Below are 24786 nucleotides of genomic sequence, written 5' to 3'. Positions count from 1 at the left end.
AATATTTAAACAACATATTAGGTTAATTTGAGCCATTTAATTGACTCTAGGAGTCAATCTTCTTCCTTTCTTAACACTGACACAGACTGAAGTCTTGTCCAAGGCGAACCTGACGTAAAATGAGACACAAAACATTCCTCCTTCACCGGTTTTGATGAAGACTGTCATATTTTTGTCTAAAAAAATGTAATGTATCAAATTAACCAACCTAGTCAAAAATACTGATAACACTGTGCTTTATTGCCGACGTTTTAAACCTGAGTGTTGGATTGATGCATACCCTGTGAAGAAGCAACACTATTTGCTAAACTTACACTGCAGGACAAGATTCTTCATTCATATGAGTACAAAAAAACAAGGAGAACATTACATATAAATAGTGTAAATGAGATAATACTATCACAAAACAGAATTAAATCACTGCAGGTAACAGCAGATTTCTTTGCCGTTTGGTTTACGCAGATTTTTGGCTTCTATTCTTTAAATACTCAGACGTTTACACTCTTTTCTGAGTGTTTTATGTTTCACTGTCACACCTCTTTCTCCTTCAGTCAATACAATGCATATTTACACTTTTAAATAATTATTATTTTAGGATAGAAATATTTGCATGATAAAGGTGTTTGCAATTTCACAAAGAACAAAAAAAAGAAAAGAAGGTGAAGAAACAGAAGCAAACACAAAAGGAAAACTTGAGTTCATCCCTGAAACACGAAAAGAGGAAAATGTGCAAGACGGAATCCATCAGGAGTTTGTTTTTTTCATTTTTTACCACGAGCTGTTCTTCTTCTTTGTTAGCCTTTAGCACAGCCAGGACGTGGGCACCCACTGCGGCTCAGTGTCCAGTTTATCGATCAAGCGGCGCAGCTCGTGGAACGCTTGCTCGGGATCCGTGTTGAAGATGGACGCATCAAAGAAGTGGCCGTAGTTGTTCTCCATCTCACGGGCTTTCTCAATGACGTCCTTTATGTCCTCAGGCTGTGCGTGGGAAAATAAAACAGTAAAACTAATTATATGGACTATTAATTGTGGGTGACCAGATTTTGATTTCCCCAAAAAGAGAACACTTGGGCCGACCTCAAATTACTTGACATTTTTTTTAATCTACCTTGTAACAACGAAATACAATATAGTAGATAAATAAGTTGTTATTGTTCATGAGGTTTTAAAAAACATTTCTCCCTTTATAACAAAGACCTTTATTATGCATTATAACAATGTGTCCTCATGTGTACCTTCTTAAAATCTCTCAATCATTAAAACAATGAGAAACATCGACTAAAAATTTAAAAAAATGAAAAAAAATCTCATGGCTTCCAGAACAGTAAGTAATCAATAAATATACGCTTCAATAAATAACTAAAAGTTTACATCACATGGTCCAATGCTGACTCAGCTTTATTATTGAGGATGGAGGAGGCATCCTCACTATTGTTATCGTTTTTTTTTCTTCCGTCTGCGTTAACTCTTCCTATACCGTTTGTCCGATTTGGGCAAATAAGCTAACAAAATGTTCAGAAAGTTCCAGATATTTATGCTATCGCTTTTAGAATTTGAAACTTTTAAACTTTTTGACTTATTACATTTTTTATTTCCCATTCATTTCTATTGGAAATTTCAGCTTTTACCAACTTTTAAGCTCTTCATTCCCATTTTGACCTTTCTACCTTAAACATGTTCAGTTGCTAACTTCAACCATTTCCACGTTTTTCAACTCATTTAAACTTTTTTCAAACTTATTGCTAATGTTAAGCTATTGCTAAGTTATTGCCATTGCTAGGTAAATACTAGTAAAATGCTAATGCTAGGCTAATGCTATTGCTAAGTTAATGCTAATGTCAGTCTACTGCTAATACTATGTTAATGGATAATGCGAGCTCATGTTAATGGATAATGCTCAGCTAATACAGTGCGAATCAGGTCAGCAACTGCATCCTCACTTGCATTTTCTTCAGGAAATGCAAATATTCTAGTTCTGTCTGTTGTCATGGAGACAGGGAGGTGATGAGGTCTAGATCACATGATGGAAACTTTACTGTAACTTTTTAAAGGCTAAATTTCTCCCAGTAACTGGTTCATTTTCAAATCTCTCTCTGAACCTCTATGGATGTTTTATCATCCAGGAGGGTCTTCCTGCTGATATTTTTAATTAAATCCACCAGTATTTGGTCCTTTTCAATCACTCTTGGACTTTAGTCTCTCTTCTCTTTTCCTCGTGTGTGACATTACTGTGATGAGATCAACCCCGTAGCTTTCAGAAACTGCTGGAATTTATCTGATAGAGCAAATATTAGCGGAGCTACGGTCATATTCAAATGAACCTGTTCCAATTGATGCGTTCAGGGTCCCTGGGAAACCAGAACATTTTCATCTATTTATAAAATCCGGCCCGAAGGCCCGGACAAGACGTGAAAATTAATTCCGGACATATGGTCACCCTAAGCTACAATTCTAGTAATGCACTTGAAATGCTTTCATGTTTACCTTTGGTGTTTTCCCCTCTGTGGCCAGCAGGGTGCGTAGTCGTTCTTGAGATGGAGGAGCAATGAAGACAACATATGGTTTGAGGTTGGAGGATCTTAAAACTTGGAGTGACTAATGAAGGAGAAACCAGGACACAGAGATTATAAGGTTTAAAATGTACACAAACAAAACAAAGTAGAGCCTATGATGAGCACGTTGGGTATTGATCCATCCAAAACATGTAATGATTTATATTCAGGCCGTTTCACAGGGTAATTAGGCTCTGGCACTGATCCAGTGGTTGGGATCAGGAATGAAGAGGGGATAAAAACAGCTTGGTTAATTAGCACGTCCTACCCTGCTGTGCAGACACAGCACACAGATGCGTCCTGAGTTGATCACTTGTCGGACGGAGTCGGTGCTGGTTCCGTACAGGTTCTTCTCGTACTCCCCAGACTCAATGAACTTCCCCGTCGCCAAATCGGCTTCGAAAGCCGAACGGCTCACGAAGTGGTAGTCGCGCCCGTTCTTCTCGATCATCCGTGCGTTTCTGGTCGTGTCTGAGAGGAAAAGTCAACAGGATTTTTTTTATTAGCTTCATATGATTTAATTTTATTTATTTGCGACAAGGGACAATGCACATTATTGAACGTGATGTAAATGTGCCAGATTGCAGGCGATGTTGTGTAAAACAGAAAATACATTAAAAAAACAGACAACTCAGACAGCATGGACAGTACAATAAAATGTAAAGACTGAAATATAACAACATTTAGCACAGGACAAATAAGAAATGAAGTGACCATTGCAGCTTAAGTGCATAAGGCAGACGATACAGTGCTTCAGTGATAAAGTGCAAACATGCTAATATTTTGTCTCAAATAAGAAATTGCACCTCGCCCTTAGCCTTTCTGGTTGATAAAGTGCCATTGTTATTGCACATAGACCTTTTGCACATGGTTAGTATTAATAGATGTTTTAATGTATATTATTATTGCACTATTATTGGTTGAAAACCGGTTGTGTTGCTCATTAATTCAGTGATCGTCGACTTACGAGGAACGGCAACGGCGAACCTCTCTGGTTCGATGGACAGGAGCCTCCGACGCAGCTCGTCGTGTCCGCTGTTCGTCGGGCCAATCAGAGTTATGGGGCGTTTGCGATTGGCTGGTTGGTGATAGAGAGACATCTCCTCATAGGTCAGGACGTCATCATTGTCTTGAAGGGACGGTTTGAAAAAGATGAACAAGAAATTAGTTCAGACACGCCACATGACTTCAGGCTGCTTGAGGTTTACTTTTAAAACTTTAGACATTCTGTTAACACTTTACTTGAAGTTTTATTCATAAGGTTGACATTACGCTGTCATTAGCATGATTAATAATGTGTCATGAAGGCTATGACACCTTTGGAGCTATGCTGGTATTTTTTGGGTTAGGTGGAGGGATCTAGTGGGGTTAAGTAGGGTTAGGGCAGACATGGGCAACTGTCGGCCCAGGGCCACATGCAGCCCTCGGTCTTATTTTGTGCGCCCCACTAAAGTTAACGCACGAAATGACAGAGAAATACCCAATATTTATGCCAAAAACTGAGAGGATGACCACAAAAATACAGAAAAATAACTGAAAAAGTACAAAAAACATATAAAAAATAAATAAAATGACCCCAAACCCACACAAAATATGAGAAAAGCATACAAAACAATGATAAAAGAACACAGGATGACAGACTTATACAAAATCACAAAAGAATACATAGTGACTCCAAAAACACAAATGACAACAAAACCACCGGTACACTAAATGACTCCAACAACACGTGAGATGATTACAAAAAAAACAATAAAATCTATACAAAACAACCACAAAAACCATTTGTTTTTTCTTGTATTAATGTTCAAATTGGTCATTATTCTAAATGCTCTAAATGTTCATAACTTGGCCCTCGGCTCTGACGGTCAGATTTTTGTGGCCCCGCTGTACTAAAACTTGCCCATCTCTGGGTTAGGGGTTTAGGGTTAAGGTTAGGGGTTAGGGTAACAAAGAGTTAGGGTTAGGGTAACGAACAACACTTGTGCTGCATTGCATTGCACTCGGAACCCAGAAAAATAAGACAGAACAAATTGGAAAAGTTAAATAAAACGCGAGCAGGATCCAAGCACCCCGAGTCGGTCGGAATGACGTTTTAGCAAAATGATGGAGCCCACCAATTAACGTAAGTCACTTTCTCCTCAACATTTACTTTTATGTGCCGTCTAATTTGGCATGTGTGCTACTAAAAGTGCAGAATAACTCTGTTCATTTGAACACTGCTCTGCATAAGTAATGATACCTGTATAGTTCAATGCACTCTGCAATCTATGGGTCAATGAAGCATGCAGCATTCCCCCCACTGGTGCGTTCAAGTCTTACCTAAAGTGTATGACGTTTCGCTCTCTCTCTCTCTTACCCCAGCAGCTAATATATTTCCCCAGCAGGCATTTTTGCTCCTCAAAAAATATAAAAACAACTGTGGTCAGTCATGTTTTCTAAGATTACTGAATAAAACGCATTTACCTCGGAGGTTGAAATTGACGACCCAGATCCCAGAATTTAATTCAATTGAATGCAGTGTTAATGACAGCCTTCATGACACTTATGTCATAATAATGACAGCGTAATGTTAACCTTTAAGTATAAATCTTCAAGTAAAGTGTTAGCAACATTCCCGCCTGGGAAGAAAAAAGATCTCCCCATCTTTCCACATTAGAACCGCTTCTTTTTCTAGAACGTCAGGTATTTTTTAACAAATAGTTCAAATGTTTTCTAAGCAAAAGCAACAACACAGATTTCTCCAAGCCTGTTAGACACCTGCTGAGCACCTGTCGGTGGCTCCTTTGATCCCGTCTGTGAAGACGAGACTAATCTGACCGGTGACACATCAAGTCTGGCCAAGCTGCCACGTGAACCACGACAACAACTCCACCTTGTGTGTGTGTGTGTGTGTGTGTGTGTGTGTGTGTGTGTGTGAATAAAATATGAGGATATGGCATTACCTGTGTTTTTGTTATTTAAAGCACTCTTCTTCTTCAGCTTCTTGCTCTTCTTTGAAATCCAACCCTTTCCTGCTGTAACAAAATGACTTTCTTAGTCATGTTTGTCAAATATCTTATAAAGACATTGTGGCTCCACCTACCTTGATGCTCTCGACTACTGTCCGTTATGGCTTTCCTTAACGACTCTCTCTGCTGTTGGAATAATTTACCTGAAAAATAGAAAGCAAAAAAAAGCAGAAAATTTCCTACTTTCCATTTCCACTACTTAACCTCCTTTTTGCTTTACAGGCCTGATTAAGGCAGTAATCGCAAATAATTCTTAGGTGCTTGTTTAATCTGCTTAATTGGACAGATGGGAGGTGATTCTTGAGAGGGTAGTAGTTGTGCTTTAACCCTAACCCTTTGTCACTCTCAAATGCTGGTTTGTGTCTAAGTTAATGGGCAACAGAAAGGTGCAATAAAAGTTCATGGTTCTTAACATGATGAACTCTAAAAAAGCACTTGAATAATACTTTTAAACCAACAAATTAACACAGACAAAAATGAATCCTGTATGTCTTAAAAATTAATATGCACTTATTTGTGATTACATCTTACTTCATGTAACTGGCTTTCTGTTATTTTCTTCAATTTAACCACATTTACAATTTGTCATGCACATTATTTGCCATTTTAAACAAATTATTCCGACTAATTGTTCAAAAATATTCACACTTTTAACCCTTTTTATCACTTTTTCCGTCCGTTTTTGGCCAGTCTAATTTCTGTGGTTTTTAAAATTACATTTCATCACCTTTTCCACCATTTTTTGTCACTTTTAACCCAATAATTGTGAATAAAGCAAGATGACTATATACTAGGCGCAAATATTAATAAACTTCCTGCATAACAGTAGATATTATTCAGATAAATAAATAAATGTGGTTACCACAGATTGATAGAACAATGGACCATCATTTTGCTGACTTAATGGATGGGCCCCAAAAATCTCTCCCCTTTATCCCCCCTTATAGCTGTCCCTGTCTCCACATGACTGTTCTTCAATGTTAATGTCTGTGTTCAACCACGGCTCTATAGGACTAAATAAAAAATAATGATCTTTAATTAGAAAAGGAGTTCCTTTAAAAAACATACAAAATCAAACCAACAACCAGGAGTAAAGCGAAAAGAAAAACATGTAATTCTTGGAAACACAGTTTTATGATCAGTTATTGTAGAAACAATTTATAGATGCAAATGTACAGCTTCTAAAATTCATTCTCACCAGGAATGAGTCCAGCGAGAGGCTGGTTTTCCTCGTCCCCGTCCCTGTAAGCCTGCCACCAGTTGGGGTCTTCCTGGCTGATGACGTGGAGTACGTCTCCCTTCTGGAAGGACAGACCAAGCTCCCGACATGGCACAAAGGGGTCGTCAGAGGGATCGTAGTCAAAATAAGCTCGTACGTGCATCTGAAGACAGCGAGTAGGAAATAAGTTTTCCCGTTGCATGCACGCAGCTAATTATCATTACATACAAACATTGATGAATTTACCACAGTCTGTCTGTGCTGAGCAGGTTTAATGTGTGAGCTGGGGATGAGCAGGAAGGTCAGGGTGCCGTGCATTTGTTGCTGAAAGAGAAGAAGAAATCCAATGAATTAAACGTGGGATGCAAACACTTATAATATTTGGGTGCTTTGGTTTTGAGAGCAGCTCAATGACACATGTTGCTTTTATGTTTTGCAAACTACTGAAAAAAACAAGGGTTGGGGTCAATTACACTTTTCAATCAAAATGACATCTTCAATTATCCATGTTCAATTACAATTACAGTGATGGCCATTTTTTCAAATTACAATTAAAATAACAAATTTTTTTATCCCCTGAAAGTAAACTACAATGACGTTCTCAATTACTAAAGTTCAATTACAATTGATCACAATTACTGGGCCTGAAATGAACGTAATTGAATATGAAATAATTTGTTAAACAAATTCCATGCCAATTACGATTACAAAGTCAATCTTCTGAACATCTCAATTACAACAGCAACAGATTTTTTCCAGTTACAACTACAATTATAATTACGCCATTACTGTAATTACTTATCAATTACGCGATTACAATTAGAATTAGCCCCAACCCTGATCAACACCTGTTCTGTTTTAATATTTACTTAGTGGAGAACAATAGGCACAACTATGTAAAGTAAGTCACAGCACAGCAAAGTGAAGATATGTGTAAAGGATTGACTAGAAAGCAGCTAAAAAATATCTCAGTTATCTAAAATCAGACAATATTTCATGAAAAGGAAAAAAATGGTTTTTGTACTCACCAGCAAGTCATGAACTTCATTAACGTTCTTCCCACGAATGGGAATTCCATTGATTTCCAGGATCTCGTCTCCTTCACTAAGCAGGCCGCTCCGCTCGGCTGCTCCGCCTTTCACTACCCGACTCACCACCACGCTGTTCATGTCGTTACGTACCGTGGCTCCCTGACGATCAAACACAGACAGACGTGCCTCAGAATTCACACACAGTGACAGTGAATACAAGTATTTACTTCCAGGTACAATTAAAACACAGCTCTTAATATGAATGTGCAAAAGGAAAAACCTCCTGGAATTTTCAAAGCTGACTGATTTTGCACAGAGAAGCAAAGATGCAGGTTTTCATTTAAGCAGTAACAAAAACATTTATGATGTCACCCAACCCCACTATGACTCCCAGAGGTAAAGGTGTGAGATAAAAGAGCTGTAATTCCAGTTCTTTTTGTCTAATTTTTGAATAATGAATGTTATGTTTCATTTATTCAGACAACTGTTCTTCAGGACTCCTACTTTGATCTCTTGACATGTTTCGACTGTCAACTGCCAGTCTCCTTCAGAGGCGTCTGCTGATTGCTTTGATGTTTTCTTGACTTCCGAGTAATAATTCAGGCAAGATTCTTCTTGAACAATATGTTAAGGTTTCATTTATTCAGACAACTGTTTTTCTAGGAAATTTACTTTGATCTCCTGACATGTTTCACTGTCAACTGCCAGTCTTCTTCAGAAGTGTCTGCTGATCACTTTGATGTTTTTCCTTTGACTTCCGAGTAATAATTCAGGCAAGATTCTTTTTGAATAACATATTAACGTTTTATCTATTCAGACAACTTTTTTTCCAGGAAATTTACTTTGATCTCCTTGACATGTTTTGACTGTCAACTGCTAGTCTTTTTCAGAGGCCTCTGCTGATCGCTTTGATGTTTCCTTGACTGCCAAGTACTAATTCAGGCAAGATTCTTTTTGAATAATATGTCAAAATGTAGTCTATTCAGACAACTTTTTTCCAGGAAATTTACTTTGATCTCCTGTCATGTTTCGACTGCCAACTGCCAGTCTTCTTCAGAGGTGTCTGCTGATCGCAGGTTTCATTTATTCAAACTGTTTTTCAGGAAATGTACTTTGATCTCCTGACATGTCAGGCCTCTGAAGAAGACTGGCAGTGGACAGTCGAAACACGTCAGGAGATCAAAGTAAATTTCCTGAAGAGCAGCTGTCTGTATAAAATGAAACCTTAACATATATGTTGTTGCCATTTGATTACAGTTGCTTTGAATAAAACTACCTGCTCAAATATTACAGCTGATCAACTGTTCCCTGCACGCACACATACGAGCAAAGAAAACGTACCTTCTTCGCTTCATGTAACATTTAGCACAATGACTTACAACAATTGAAGGTACTTATTAAGATGTGTAGGTGTGTGTTTTGCTTCATCATAATTTCAATCATTTAAAAAGATAAATGTGGGTTAAAGTGAAAGAGGCAGAAAAAGCTTCCTGACCAGGGGCGTGTCTCTTGTCTTCTCCAGTCGTACTAATTTAACACTTTCTCCAAGGTACTGGTGGATGTTTTCCTCTGTGATCTCCTGTCCCGCCACGCTGTCATGTGCCTGCATCAGTGCCTGAAACACAATCACATGTAAAGGACAGAAATAAGGAGAAAGTTGGAGGCAGTGGCAGGTGTGGAGAACAGATGTGCTCCCTTTGCTCCACGGTAAAACTGTGACTATTAGTACACCCACTCGCGACCTTATTTTAACAAGACCAGTCAGCCAACCTGCCTTTAGGGCATATTACAGAGATTGCTCCGTCCCACCATTTAAAGTGACACACGCTCTGTATCCAACAATTAATAACTGTCAGTTCAAATTAGCCCCATCTTGGCGCAGAGGGATCCTCAAGGCATGGAGATGGGGTTAAGCTTTGGCAGTAGCACAATCCATCTTAATCTCAGCATTTAAAGAGTCAGAATCCAGCGCCATCAATCATCAGACACCAGTGATTTAGCTGCTTTGGAGCAAATTGTGTCCTTGAACTGGAGACGATGATGTTTGATTAGGAGCAGCTACTCAGCGCTTATTGAGCTCCATTAGGAACAATGGCATCTTTTGTTGCCTCATTAGTAAATATATTTCCAAGGGGCTGATCCGCAAAAACTCACAAGACAAAAAAAAAAAAAACAACCTTAAAACTAGAGCACCAATATATATGGGATACTTAGTGTTTTAAAAAGCCGATATATGAAATAAGAACTTTGATTTACACAGGATATATATTGTACAAGAATACAAATTCTAATAATACCCAAAAAATGATTCAACAGTAAGAAGCAGAACACTATTAAATGAAAATAAGGGACTCTAATTATTAACATAAGGACTGTAAATCTGTTTACATACATATATAAATAATATATATACACATTTCTATTAATTTATGATTATTTTTTATTTCTAATAACCTCTTTTTGTAGTATTTCTCCTTGTTTTTGTGTGCGTGTGTGTTATTGTTGTTTTTAATATGCCGCTCTTTGCTTATGTAATAATCCCTCAGGGATTAATAAAGTTTTGATTCTGATAAAGTCACTGAAAGATAAAAAAGGCAAACTTGTAAACTGTGTTTCCAGAAAACAATGTAAAAAATAAAGTTGCTCAAATTGTAAACATGGATAAATGGAAAAAAAAATGCAACTGTAAACAATGACCTTGTGCACTTCTTCCAGTGCTGTATTTGTTATTTTATTTATCATTACTGCTGATTCAAAAGGAGCAGCTCATAATGCAGAAAACACAACAGAGCCACACTTATAAAGTTAATAAGTGTAATTAGGTGATGGCTAAAATCGGCCCAATTAATTGGAGCGCTGAATAAACACTGTACCTAAAACAGCTAATTTAAGACTGCAGATGGAAATTAGCTATTTGCTAACTGGTGCAATTGACTATTGCACAACATCCCTGTTAAAAAGACAATAAATGAAATGAAGAGCAGCTGCATTCATCTATTGAAAATTCCATTTTAATATTACCTTTATAAGAACACACACAGACAGTCACATGCACACAGTCCCAAATAAACCCTCACATAAATGTTAGTGTAATTGAACAAAAATCAATACCTTAGAACATATTCTGTTTTAAAATCTACCAGAGAAAAAAGTTATTCCTGTCACTTTAAAGGAAACCCAAAATATAAAATAATCATACATGAAAACTATATACTTTCCCCTGATAAATAAATAATATACCTACCATAATATCATGTATCGTAAATTACCTTTAATTAAATGTAAATTACATTATTTTCTTGGATATATAGTCAATTATTTCACATGAATTAATTTAGCATTTGGAAAACTTTTCCTTTTAAAATTCTTTGTTATGGTGTCAACATCAATTATACAACGTAATAAAGGACGTTTAATTACACAGTAGCTTGTTGTGTGTATGATGGAAGTAGACAGGTGAGTCTGCTTTTAAACTGTTAAGCTGAAAGTCTTATGGTTTTAAAGGCAAATTCCATACTTAAAGCTAACCTCTGAGCTCTGGGGAAAAGGTGCAAGAAAAATAATTACCCTGGTGGCCAACACAACAGCGTGACATTAATAATATCTCCAGCATTCATCATTGTATTTGAAAAAATAATAAATTGGTTGGCCCTTTGAGGTTCTTTGGGCTCGCTGAGTTTGATTAGTGATGGTTAAAAGCTGCACAGCTGGAAAGTTGATTGATCGCTAACCTGAAGATGAGGCTTGGTGAGCAAAGCTCTGAGCTCCAAACCCTCCTTTTGTCGGCTGGATTGAAGAATCTTCTGGACCTGGGAAAACAGAGACATTTAGATCAAAACCGATGACATGCTACAAAAAATAAAAAAAATAAAAATAAAAATCTAAATGTTGTTAGGCATTTACAGAGAACGGTTATAATCATAAAACTAACTGAAAGATTAGAGACTAAGCCAATCAACTGGGCTTAATCTTCTTCTGCAAACAAAAACAGTTTGAAATGTAGGCAATATTGTACATAATATCCAGCTCCCAAACTCTACAATACAGCTACAATTGCATGTTAACAACTAAAAGACATTTGCCATGAAAAAAATCAAATATATAATAGGGTTGCATGATTATGGCCAAAATGATAATCACAATTATTTTGATCAATATTGTAATCTTGATTATAATTACAATTATTTATCACTTTAGGGAAAATTTGTGTTTTTATTGCAATGTGTGTATAGTTTACAGTACAAAAGTAAGCTTTAAAATGTATTTATAATAAAAAAAAAAATATTTAAAAAACAAATACCCCCAAAATGTTAAATGTACCAAAGGCTAACTGAATAAATACACTACTACAGAGTGCAGATCCCATATTTTAAATGAAAATGATTAGGTTAATTTAATCGTGGCAACCAAAATTGTGATCACGATTGAAATTTGATTAATTGTGCAGCCCTAATACATATAAATAAAATGAAAAACATAAGCCATAAAAATAAATAAATAAATGGCCCCTTAGCAAGTTATCCTAATTATGACAGCTAAAATGTCATAATTGTAACTTTATTCAAAATTTGGAATAGCTTCTCATTAAAAGGTAATATTTCACAGATCATGATATTCACAAATGTCATTTGTCGACAACCAGATGTTTCAAGAACAAACTTATGTCATGACTCACTGAAATTTTAGTGTTTTTGTAGACTGTGTTGATGGTGTACCCTTAGCAAGTTGTATGTATGCTTGTATAATTTAATTGGACCAAAAGTCAAAGGTAAAAAGAATTGACAGCGGTGCCACAAGTATAGCAGGTATGATTTCAGTAGGAGGAGGACATAATAGATAATTAGTTACTGAATGTTTCCATTGAATGAGTCAAGAGTGGCAAACATTACTGTAACACCCTAATGTAGTGTGGGGAATTAATCAAATTATTTAAGTTTGTTCATGCTTTGCAGTACAGAACATAAATTATGTATTGTATTAAAATGTTAAACAGTATGAGGTGTGAATGATGGTTCCACATATTAGAAGTTAGAAGTCACTGTGTGAACACCAAAGCATTTCACTAACATGGTAAAGCAGAAGTCACTGAAATAAATCGTATCGGAATGGACTGGCCATCTGGCATACTGGGCATCATCCCAGTGGGCTGTCAACCCGAAGTCGGCTGGTCCGGTCTGTGACTTTTTTTTTGACGAGCGAGTGGAAGCAGACATGGTAACAGGTTGTAAAAAATGGTCCAAAAGTGGCAAGAGAAGAGTGAAAAGTGACTAAAATGAGCCAAAAGCAGTCAACAGTGGCTAAAAAATGGGCGAGTAAAGAGGAATCATGTGGTATGTAATGCAAAGGGTTGCTTAAATGGGCAAAATGTGGCAAACAATAATGAGGAAAGGAAAAATGTGGCTGACAATAGTCAAAATGGGCAAAATGTGGAACAAAAAGAACCAAAATGTATTCATCTGAATAAGCAAAAATTAGCTTATTCAGATGAAAAGTGGCCCAAAAAATTAAGGAAAGGACAGAAATTCAATAACAGTGTAAAAAAGACTTGCAAAAATAAGCAAAAAATATGAAAAAAGGAATGTTTATTGGGAAAATGTAGCTAAAGTCAGAAAAAAGTCTCAAAAGGGGAAAAATGGGACAAAGGAAGTTGCAAAATGGCGAAAGGAAATAAATAAAAAGGGGTTCAAAAGTTTCCCCCTTAAAATGAAAACATAAAGAGCCACATGTTGAACATCACTGACTTAATAACGACTTCTACATGGCTGATAATGGGCTGGTATGGACAGAAAATGCCAGGGTTAAATTTGTGTCCCAGTCCACCACTGAATCATACATTATAGTAAAATCTGCATGGTATTAAAATTTGACACATTATTTCTTGTCAGTGTTTTCCAGTCAGTTACGGTTTCCTTTTAGCTTCTTTTCCAAAAAGCTAAAGATTGTATTTGTGGTGTGTTTTTCTCTTAAACACATTTAATGTAAAAAGGGAGTTGATGGTTGGTGGTTTTTCAGGCTTTTCCCCTATGCTCCTAATGAAAGTACTCACTTTACCTTTATCTCTTCTCCATCTTCTCTTGTTTAGAGCTTAGTTCCCCCATTAGACTAATCAAAGCTCTCACTAACAAGGTGACTCACACCGTCCCCTCCCCCTACGGCACAGCTACGCCTCATCCAACGCTGCTGTAAGCTGCTGGAGTTTCTTTTTCTGGATGCACAGATCCTGAACTAGTTCCTACGGGGTGCTGTGCCCAGCGAGCACCAAGGACTGCTGGGAGATTAGTATTCTCCACGTCCAATGCCAGTGTAACGCAGCCACTCAGGCGCACTGCAGCTCAAACTCTTATACAGTATATGCTCTTAAGCACGTCAAATGCAGTACCTGGAATGTGTGCGTGGGGGTTTTCACTTTGCAGGGAGACTTTATCTTTTAAGTGTGTGAACTGAAGACTAAAAATAATTTACATTAGTCACTTTAACAGTTTCTTTTTCCTAATGACATTTTGAGTTGATCAATTTCATTGATATTTCTGATTCTGATAAGCGCTTTAGAACAGTGGTTCTCAACCTTTTTAGCCCGCAAGGTGGTTGAACACAGACATGAACATTGAAGAACAGTCATGTGGAGACAGGACCATCTATAAGGGGGAATAAAGGGGAGAGATTTTTGGGCCCATCCATAAAGTCAGCAAAATGATGGTTCATTGTTCTATGAATCTGTGATAACCACCACATTTATTTATTTATCTGAATAATATCCACTGTTATCCAGGATGTTTATTATTATTTTGGCCATAATATATAGTGATCTTAAAGATGTTAAGTCTTGTTTTAATCCGAAATAAAGTGGGTTAAAAGTGAAAAGGTGGTGTAATCAGATTTTAACAACCACAGAAATTGGTTAAAAGTTGTAAATTTGAGTGGCCAAAAATGGAAAGAAAAAGTGGTAAAAATGGTTCAAAGTGTCAATAAATGGGGGTAGGGGGGTTGGGGTAATGTAATTTAAAAAGTAGGAACAATTAGTTTAAACTGGAAAATAATGGGCATGACAAATCTTGAATGTGGTTAAATTGGCAACAATAAGCATGAAATACAGTTAAAATAAATTAAAAGTGACAATAATGGGTCAATAGTACATGCACCATTAGGTGGGAAAAGTGGTGGAAAGGGTTAATAAGTGCTGAAAATGTATTGAAAGTGGGATATATGTGCAGAAAAGACATTGAAATTTGATAGAGAAGTGGGAGAAATGGGAGTAAAGTAGCAAGAATGCATTAAAAGGATGAAAATAGGTTAAAATATGGACCGTTTGGTGTAGTTGCAGAAAAAGGGTAAATATAAGCAAAAATGGGCTCTAATTGTTCAAAAATCTGTTTCTTGAAGGCATATGGCGACCCCCTCCCAGTGTCTTGTGACCCCAAATGGGTCCCTGACTTCAAGGTTGAGAACAACTGCTCTATGAATACCAGCAAAAGAATAAAAACTAATTTGTACAGTAAAAAAACTGTCATTTAAAACCTATATTCACTCTTTCATGTTAAACTAAACAAAGGCTGAGACCAATTCATACGCTGTGCTTCTTTCTTTCTCAGTGCAGCCTGTCATTGGCCAAGCAAACCACATTAAATGTGTCTATCTGTGAGGTTTATGTTGTGTGACGAATAGCAGGAGCTGGAGCCGGTCCCGTTGCTTTGCTTCAGCGGGGACCAGCTGGCTGGTGGTTATATTACCAGTAAGAAGCAGACATTTTCTGAACTGGATCCCAACAGATGCCAATATACATCAAGAAATAGAAAAAGACTGTATTTCTCACCTGTGCTCTCATTTATTTATTTCCTCCCCGCACCTATCTCATTCCTTCTGCTTTGTTTGACAGCTTTGCTCCATTTCCATGCATGGCCTGTACTCCGCACGCCTAAACCCCTTGTTTTGTTTTCCCTCACCTTGTTAACTACGAGACGATTTACATTTCACAATTATTCAAGCTGGCGTGCCCTGTCTTGGGCAGCGCTGCTGAATTAATCATCACCTCCAGCTATGACTCTCCATACTTCATTTCAGTTTGCTCACTTGCTTTATCCACTAGAGGTTCTTTAAAAGTAAATACAACCCATCGGGGTCCAAAACATAAATTGACGAGTACAATGTGAGCGTTTTTTTATGCCACTGTACACAAATCTATTCCTCTGTGGAGACTACTATGAGTCCCATAAGATATACTGTATATCTAGTTTAAAGGCATGGTTGAACCAAAATACATTGAATTATTTTTTATATACAAAACAGTTGCATACGCGCATCCCACCCCCTGCAGACTCTCCTTGTCCTTTTGTATATAGTTACTGTTATTGTGATAAGAGAAGAATAAGAATAAGACAATAAAACGTTTTAGCGGCAAATAAGCAGAAAAAAGATGCTCAGGATGTTTAAGGAATTTCTGTAAGTCCATCTAAGTTAAATTTGTAATTGCATTGAGGATAACTATGATACATATTTACATGTTGTATGTAGGGCTGCACAGTTAAGGCCAAAATGATAATCATGACTATTTTGATCAATATCGTAATCACGATTATAATCACAATTATTTATCAAATTAGGGAAAAATCTGTTTTTATTGCACTGCTTTTAAACAAACAATGTGTACAATTTACAGTGCAAAATTAGGCTTAAAAATTGAATGAGAACAAAAAAATATTAAAAAAAAATAACCAGAGAATTTGAAATTTACCAAAGGCTAACTGAATGAATGCACATTTTAAATGTAAATATTACCGACGATCAGGTTATTTTAATCGTGGCAACCAAAATAGCGATTAAAATTTGATTAATTGTGCAGCCCTTGTAAGTATGTATGTATGTTGATATATAAAACTATGTTAAATTTTCTTTTTTTTTTCTTTAATTATATCATTTTTGAAACATACATGGAAAAGGAAGAAATGTCTATTCTCTGTTTTTCCAGGTTTATTTAATTTTAATTACTTTTCATTTATATTCATTTCGTTTTAGGAAAGAGGACCAGTAAAGACCACAAAACAGAAATACTAAAAAAAGACCTGTTTTAACACAAGGAGCGTTTACACATTAAAATCAGCCTCGCCTAACAACACCCGAGGGATCAGAGACGCCGCCGCTTTAAATCCCACTCTCCCAACTAATCAGCTTTGAAGTAAAGGGAGAGTCTTTGAACGAGAAGTGATTAGACAAAATAAAACAAGGCCACGCCACCTTCTCTAAGTATATCACAGTGTTTTATGTTAATGTGAAACGACTATAGTGTATACCTCTTGGCACAGGTCCTGTGCTTGTGCGGTCAGCGGGGAGGAGGGACTGACTCGGGTCATCTGCTGGGACACCACGCTGTAGATGGTGTAGGCATTGGTAAAATCCTCTTTGGCAATGAGCTGGGTTAAAAGATCCACGTCCTGCTGGCTCTGGGAGTCCGACAAGCAGCGCTGCACCCACTTCAGAGCCTGGAGAAACTCCTCCAGTTCTAAGAAAGAACAGATGGCACTGAGGTCACGGTTGAACAACACACAAACAACAAAGGGACATTTCAGACTGAGGTTGTTGTTTTCTCAATGTTTAACAAATTTGGCTATTACCGCAATTAATTATTTAACTTTTATTTGGCTTTTAATTTTTTGACGGTATTTCAAAACATATACTTTTTAGCATTTTTCTAGTTCTCTCAAGTTTCTTTGTTTTAGTCCAACAGTAAGCATTTGAACAGATCCTAAAATTTACCAGTAATTCTAAATTAATGGCGGATGCATCAATGTTATTGTTAAGATCAAGGGTTCTCAAGCTTTTTGGATCTAGGAACAGAAAACTTTTCAAGGACCTCCACAAAACACTGACTTCAATTAAACACAATTTGCTGCTATTTGTAGCCCTAAAAACCATAAGAATAATCTATTCTTTGAATGTTTTAACCGAAATATTTAAGATCTTTATAGTAGAAATTATCTGAAAGGCTGCCTGAACTAGTCACGTACAAAACTAAACTGTGTCTAATATATTAACAACAACAAAAATATGTGCAGAGTTATTTGAAAAGAAAATTTGAACTACTTTTATGCATGATTTTATAGTCATTGAGACAGACAGTGAAACAGCAGAGCATCATGTCCAGTATCATTTACTGGACATGATGCTTTGTTTTATTGGTGCATTTTTTCCCATATGGAGGTATACACTTTTGTAATTATACCATAATAATAGTATGGTAGTATAGTATAGAATAATAATATGTTAAGGTTTAATTTATTCAGACAACTGTTCCTCAGGAAATGCACTTTGATGTCATTAAATGTTTTGACCAGGAACTGCCAGTCGTCGACAGAGGCGTCTGCTGATCACTTTGATGTGTCCTTTGATGTTTCCTTGACTTCTGCGTAATAATTCCAGCAAGATTCTTTTTGTCTTCTTTTAGAATAATATGTTATGGTTTCATTTATTCAGACAAATGTTCCTCAGATAATCCACTTCAAATAAATTAAACCTTAACATATAACACACTGCTCTATTAGCATTAATAACCTCGATATTTGGTACAGAGTCTTAAATTAAAGTTGCACATCACACAGGCCTTACTACACTTCTTCAAAGAAGAATTAGAACAACACATGAGGTATGTTTCATATCTAATGTTTCCCAAGGTAAGAAAACATGTATATACATATAGTTTTAATACATATGATACTAGGTATAATATGAGCAATTGAAATGTGAAACACAAGGAGTGGGTCAACTGTTTCATTCAACCTAAATTTAAGATAAAGCAGGCGGTTTTCACTGCAGATAGCGTTAAAACAATATTAGACTATTTTTAAACCTGAGACATAACCTAATGATGTATGATGTATAATAAGTTAATATTATACAGTTTGGTGGACAGGAACATGACTCTAGAATAATGACCTTTAAAGGAATGCTAAAGAGAACTTTACACAACAAAACCCATTTGGATCAAATATTTAACTAACTACGGTTGACCTTCTTTATAGATGTTTCCACTCCCCCCATCACAATCCTTTAACTCACCGACCACAGTGCTTGGAGAGCTTGTGTCTTTGGAGGCCTTCTCCTTTCCATCAAAGGTTGGATTGTCGATGCCCATCTTCTGGTTCTGTGAAAGCTTCTTCAGCCTCAGTGATGCGTTGGGATCTATCTCATGCTTCCCCCTGCCTTCCTCGTCTCTCCTCCTCCTCAGTTCTTCTTGGTGATGCAGGACCCTCTCCATCTGAGTGCTGTTGTGCAGGGATTTGACGTGGCCACTCTCCTCACCTGGACAGTCCACGGCCCTCTCCCTGTGGCCCTCGGCCTGGCCAGGGGCCTCTTGCACGTAACCGTTCATACGGGATGTGATCATCCCTGCTGCAGCTGCGTACAGCTCAAACCACCCCAGTGTTTCCTGCTGGAGTGTTAGAACAACCCGAGGAGGACGTGACTGAGCTCAGGGGCCATGGTTCACTGGTGAAGCCTGTAACTGAAGTCCTCTTTGGGCTTTTTGGAATTTATTTCACTCTAGAACACAAACACAAGGTTAATAATTGTGTTCAAGTATGTACCATATTCAAAAGAATATGAAAAAATTAAGGCGGCACAAAAGATGTACCGTTAGATTGATGATAAGCAGAGGTGAAAGTAATGGATTACAAGTACTCATGTTACGGTAACCAAGTTGCTTAAATGGGTAAATAAATAAGTAAACCCCTGCTTTCTCCTGACCTGCCACTCAGAAGGAAATTCAAAAACTGCCTTGATTATGGGCGGGGCTCCTGGAGAAGTTAAGACACGCACAGCGTATACTATAAAATCTCCAATGGAAAATCTATGCTATGCTATGCTAACTAGCTACTCGTTACTCAATATACCTCTCTATTCACTCTTCTCTCATTCCAACCTACTCATCACAGATTGTAGAGCCACAGGTGATAGTTTTTATAAAAGGGGCGGGGCTAACAGTGCTTTTTTGTGACACAAGATGGTCTCAAAAAAAAAAAAAATCACATGATCTTGTTCTCAGCAAATAGCAAAAATCTATTGTAATAGCAGAGTTTCAACCCATAGAGGGCAGTCACTCTGACATCTAACAACTAAAATATGCCAAATTTAAATACTTTCACTAAAATGTTGAGAATTGGACCAAAATGGTTTTGGGGTTTAGTTACCTTTTGAGTATGTTTTAAAAGAAATAAAGTAACTTGTTAAATTTCTACACCATATATATATATATATATATATATATATATATATACCTTAAATCTCAGTACTGTACTGATTTCAGGGCACATTGGACCTAATTTTTGCAGATGGATGCTTGTTGATGTTGGACTTCCTCTTGTCCATCAAAAAGCTAATCTCCACCCAGGAGTGAAGAGTTAAAAGCCTTTTGACCCTCTGTCACCTCAAATCCCTTTGGTTCAACCTCATCCACCTATTTGCGAAGGGTACACATGACCCCGGTTGTCCATCTGAGGAGCTTAATCAAAAAATCCATTACAAGCATACACCATTCCTGGAGGATGGCTGATGTGAATATTTGAATTTTTGCAGGGTTAGTTTTGTGTGCTTGTGGCCGTAATTACAGTACGATCAATTTTTAGGGATGCCAGACACAACAACTTGCGTTTAAATGAATTACAAATTGATGCATGTTTAACTTCAACACTTTGTCTCACAAGGTATTTTCTGAAAATTAAATTTCCTATGTATTATTAATATGGCTTCTGTGTTTACAATTGCTGCCCCATATAAGATAAAGTTGCACATGCTAAAATAAACAGTACATTTTTGCAACATTTACCAACAAACCACATTTACAAAACATATGTGGATTTTTTTTGTTTGTTACTTTTGACCAGATTTACAGCAATATTTGTGAAATTTGTCATTTTTTTCTCTCATAAAAATAGAATGTTAATAGTAAATCTAAATGTTAAATATTAAATCTAAATGTTTCATTTAAATATAAATGTTAAATGTTAGAACTAAATGTTAAATCTAAATGTTAAATCTAAATGTTAAATGTAAATGTAAATCTAAATGGTGAATTTGCATATTAGCTAAAAATTTTGTTTCAACTGTGACATTTAGATCTAACATTTAACACTGACATTTAACATTTAGGTTTATGTTTAACTTTTATATTTAAATGTAACATTTAGATTTAACATTTAGATGCAACATTTAGATTTGGATTTAACATTTAGATTTAATTGTAACATTTAGATTAACATATTTTTATGAAAAAAAATATGACAAATTTTACAAATATTGATGTAAAGCTGGTCAATACTAACAGAAAAAATTCATATAAATTTTTAAAAATGTGGTTTTTTGCTAAATGTTGCAAAAAACAACTGTTTATTTTAGAATGTGCAACTTTACCATCGGTGCCCCAATGCCCACACTCTCATTACTATAATAGTTACTAACACAAACAATGCATAACAAGCACTTAATTGTTTGTAAAATGCAAATTAAAATATCCTCATTACTAAGACTTCACCTTACACAAAAATCAAATATACATGGCCTCGTAACTGAGGCCCCTGTTGATCTGATTAGTCATACACTGACTCTTATTCGTCTCCATCCCTCAGCTAATGACGACTGGCAGAACCTTCCCCCTCCAGAAGCCCTCCCCTCTCAAAGTCTTTATCTGCATTTAGAGTGTCGTAGGTGTGCTGCTGACAAACAGCACAGACTGCCAGCGGAGTGGACCATCTGCTCCTGTGGGCTTAATTACAAGTGCTACCTCTACACTGACTACAGCACTGTATGTATGGGGATGCTGGACATTGGTCCCAGTGCACAGGAATAGAAGAGTTGAGCTTTGGTTTTATGGCTTAGTTTAAGAAAAATATTTAAATTCAGTCATTTGGAAAATATCAAATGATTCAGATATGATGGCATTGCTTGATCATTTAATCAAAGATGTTGCTGTAAAAGATCTCACCACTAACAATACATCCCTCGTTAATGATCCTTTAATCGACTCCGATAACCAAGAAATATGGTTAAATTCTTTCATAATAAAGTTTATATCATCTTTGTTTGTACAACTTTGAACTGTTATTGTTTCTATGTACATTGTACCATTTAAAAAGGGGTTCAGTCCTTTCAACATGTTGCACTATGAACTACGGTGGGTTCCCTAATTGTATAATTCTATGCAACAAAAACCAATTTAATACTAATTTAGCTTTAGTGGTGACAATCTAAGTGCTACAAGATAGATAGATGGATAGATAAATAATTGGATGGATAAATAATCAAATAGATGGATAATTATAGATAGATAATTAGATAGGTAGATAAATAATGACATAGATAGATAAATAATTCATATAATTAGATAGATAGATAAATAAATAAATAGATAGATATATAGATAAATATTTAGACAGGTAGATACGTATATAATTAGATAGATAAGTAAATAGATAAATATTTAGATAGGTAGATGAATAAATAATTAATATAATAATACTAGGATAAATATATACATAAATAATGAATATAGATAGATAAATAATTAGATAGACATTACTTTTCAGGGGGCCAGTCTTTCCCTACAAACAACATCTTCAATAAATTAGCAAATATATATATATACAGGATTCATAGCCTTATAATTTGAAAACGTAAAGGTTTTTAATTTATTCAACACTGTTGCAAATTTAGACAAGGAAAGGAAAATTGATTTGTAAAGCACATTTTATACACAAGACAATTCATATATAATGTGCTTTTCAAGATTAAAAAGTGTAACAGAAAATATTAAATGGAGTTACAGAAATTAATTAATACATTAAAACATTAAACAGAGTTGAAAATCAACCATAAAAAAACGTTAAATCAACAATAAAAGCAATAAAACTCCAATTCAGACGTAAGTAGTAGAAAAAGATAGCTTTTTAACTTGGCTTTAAAAATGGTCACATTGGACGCTGTACATCGGTATTGTAGCTCATTATTCAACAACATGGACAACAATTCACACAAACCATGAATAGCTTTCAAAATAAACAACTTAATATGACGTATTTGTAAAGAAGAATCCGCTTTAAGTGCTAATTTAACTCTAACCAGGGGCTTAGCTTAGCCTCTGGACCGCTAACTGTAGCTGTCCCGTTGCAACACTTTGTATTACTCACCACTTCAGAGAAAACGAGCAGCTCTTCTTCGTTTTATGGAAGCAGGATGTCTTTAACTACCCATTCGTGTGAAATGTGTGTACTTTAGCTCCCACATAGTGTGGAACAGAGGGCAGTTTATCGACAGTCTGCTCGGCACTGCGTCCAGTCGCTGCTGTGAGTTTTTTTTTTTTTTATCCAGGCACCGCTCGGGACACTTGTAGCCATTACTGTGGAACGTGCCTGTTGTTGGAAGCCGTCTCTATGGCAACACTGCTCACTGTCGCCTCCTACTGTTTGAAAATAGCAACGACCAGTCTCAATCTGTTTTGCCCAAGGAAAAATACATGTGCTTAATGTGGTATATAGGTACTGTATATAGGCCAATGACGTGATATAACTGCATTTCTTTCAGTTAAAAAAGATTTAAATACATAAAAATATATCCATATATGTAGGACCTCTCGTTTATATGCACTCACTTAAAAAACTTATATTTAATTTATTCTGTTATTTAAAGTGCAAAACTAACTTTACTCTAATCAAATTTATTTTCTGTCCTATTTGGCATGATTTAACAATCTACCTCACTGTTGTAAATATATATTTTTTATGGCAGCAAGAATTCACTCACCCTGATTTATTTTTTTATTTTATTTTTTGCACTCCTATCTTTGTTTCTTATTTATTCTATGTAAAATTATTGTTGTTTCCACTGACTGAAGGGCTTTTGTAATTTAATTGTACTTGTTGCAATGACAAATAAAGTTCTATTCTATTCTATTAATCTATTAAGTTATTTGTTCTCCTGTATAACATTTCAATTATTTCTATTTTTATTTTCATCATAGTACAATCAATTCATACTTTGTCCATTGATTATAAAATATCATGCAGTGAAAAATTCCTATACGTCATTAACACATACACAATAATCTGGAAAAGAAAGTTCAGATAATATTACGGAACAGGTTATACACAGAATAGAGGAAATGCAGTTAAACACGTAATCTGACACTCATAATTGAAGATGGCAAACAATTGTAAAAGAAAATGAACCTATGGAATGTGAAAAGTCCTGTATTAATTTCAAATTATTTCTATTTTTATTTCCATCATAATATTCATGTAAACTTTGTCCAGTTATGCCTGTTTTATGAAATATCATGCAGTGCAAATCCTTATACGTCATTAACCCATATACAATCTGAAAAAAAGTTCAGATAATAATAGAGAAAAGGTTATACAGCACATAGAGTAGAAGAAATGCAGTAAATATATAAACTGAAACTCATATTTGAAGATGGCAAAAATGTTAATCAAGAAAAAGAAAATTAACCTTTGCAATGTGAAAAGAGGTCAAAAATGTAAAACATAATTAATTGCCAAACATTAAAAAATTAGCTTAATTTCTGTATGTTATTGTTTTTAGTAACTCAGTCAATGTTGTCCCAGAAATACATTTAAAACCTATAAAAAAATAGTATTTTGGAGGGTTTTCATTACTCAAACCATCCGAATCAACCCATAATACATATAAAAAAAATACATAATAATTTATTATACTGTTGTTTGATTTGTGGGTTTGCTGCATTTGCCTTTATCTCACTGTGTTAATTAAAAACAAGAAATACATTTATTCAAATTAAGACATTTGTACTATGGCACACTTATAGATAATCTGCAGTAATTTTTCTCCCAGTTTTATATTCAAACCATTATAGACACATTACGGTTGGTGTATCAAACCCCGCTGTTATCACATGACTATAAATCATTGCAGGCTAATGAGATTTTCTGTCCTTTTTAATCGCAGAGAAAAAGAGA

At 35.8% G+C, this 24786-nt stretch overlaps 1 protein-coding gene across 2 annotated transcripts; it reads right to left on the bottom strand.

Annotated features, from left to right (window-relative positions):
• Window positions 1-219: 219 nt before the first annotated feature.
• LOC114457591 (MAGUK p55 subfamily member 5-A-like) lies at window positions 220-23214 on the bottom strand. Of its 2 annotated transcripts, none has more exons than XM_028439553.1 (14): window positions 22981-23214; window positions 18860-19342; window positions 17098-17306; window positions 11545-11622; window positions 9309-9428; window positions 7811-7972; window positions 7029-7106; window positions 6762-6945; window positions 5638-5706; window positions 5498-5569; window positions 3520-3681; window positions 2821-3023; window positions 2485-2595; window positions 220-978 (listed from the first exon to the last, which is right to left on the bottom strand). In XM_028439553.1, exons 2-14 carry the CDS (start codon window positions 19185-19187, stop codon window positions 802-804), a joined length of 1953 nt encoding a protein of 650 aa, XP_028295354.1. In that variant the 5' UTR covers window positions 19188-19342; window positions 22981-23214; the 3' UTR covers window positions 220-801. The 2 variants fall into 2 exon arrangements, with proteins under 2 accessions (XP_028295354.1, XP_028295355.1); XM_028439554.1 differs by having other exon boundaries at window positions 5498-5566.
• Between the last annotated feature and the right edge of the window lie 1572 nt (window positions 23215-24786).

This window comes from Gouania willdenowi, chromosome 24 (assembly GCF_900634775.1).
Source record: "Gouania willdenowi chromosome 24, fGouWil2.1, whole genome shotgun sequence".
NCBI classification, from domain to species: domain Eukaryota; kingdom Metazoa; phylum Chordata; class Actinopteri; order Blenniiformes; family Gobiesocidae; genus Gouania; species Gouania willdenowi.
Note: the sequence above shows the minus strand (reverse complement) of the source record. Positions and strands in the feature narration are given on the sequence as shown.

Bases quoted from the DNA above. Each gene is read 5' to 3' on its own strand.
- LOC114457591 (XM_028439553.1), bottom strand. From the start codon at position 19,187: ATGATCACATCCCGTATGAACGGTTACGTGCAAGAGGCCCCTGGCCAG. The intron at 9,429-11,544 runs GTTAGCGATCAA...ATTGTGTTTCAG, and splicing joins TCACCAAGCCTCATCTTCAG to GCACTGATGCAGGCACATGA. The intron at 7,107-7,810 runs GTGAGTACAAAA...CTTCTCTTTCAG, and splicing joins ATGAAGTTCATGACTTGCTG to CAACAAATGCACGGCACCCT.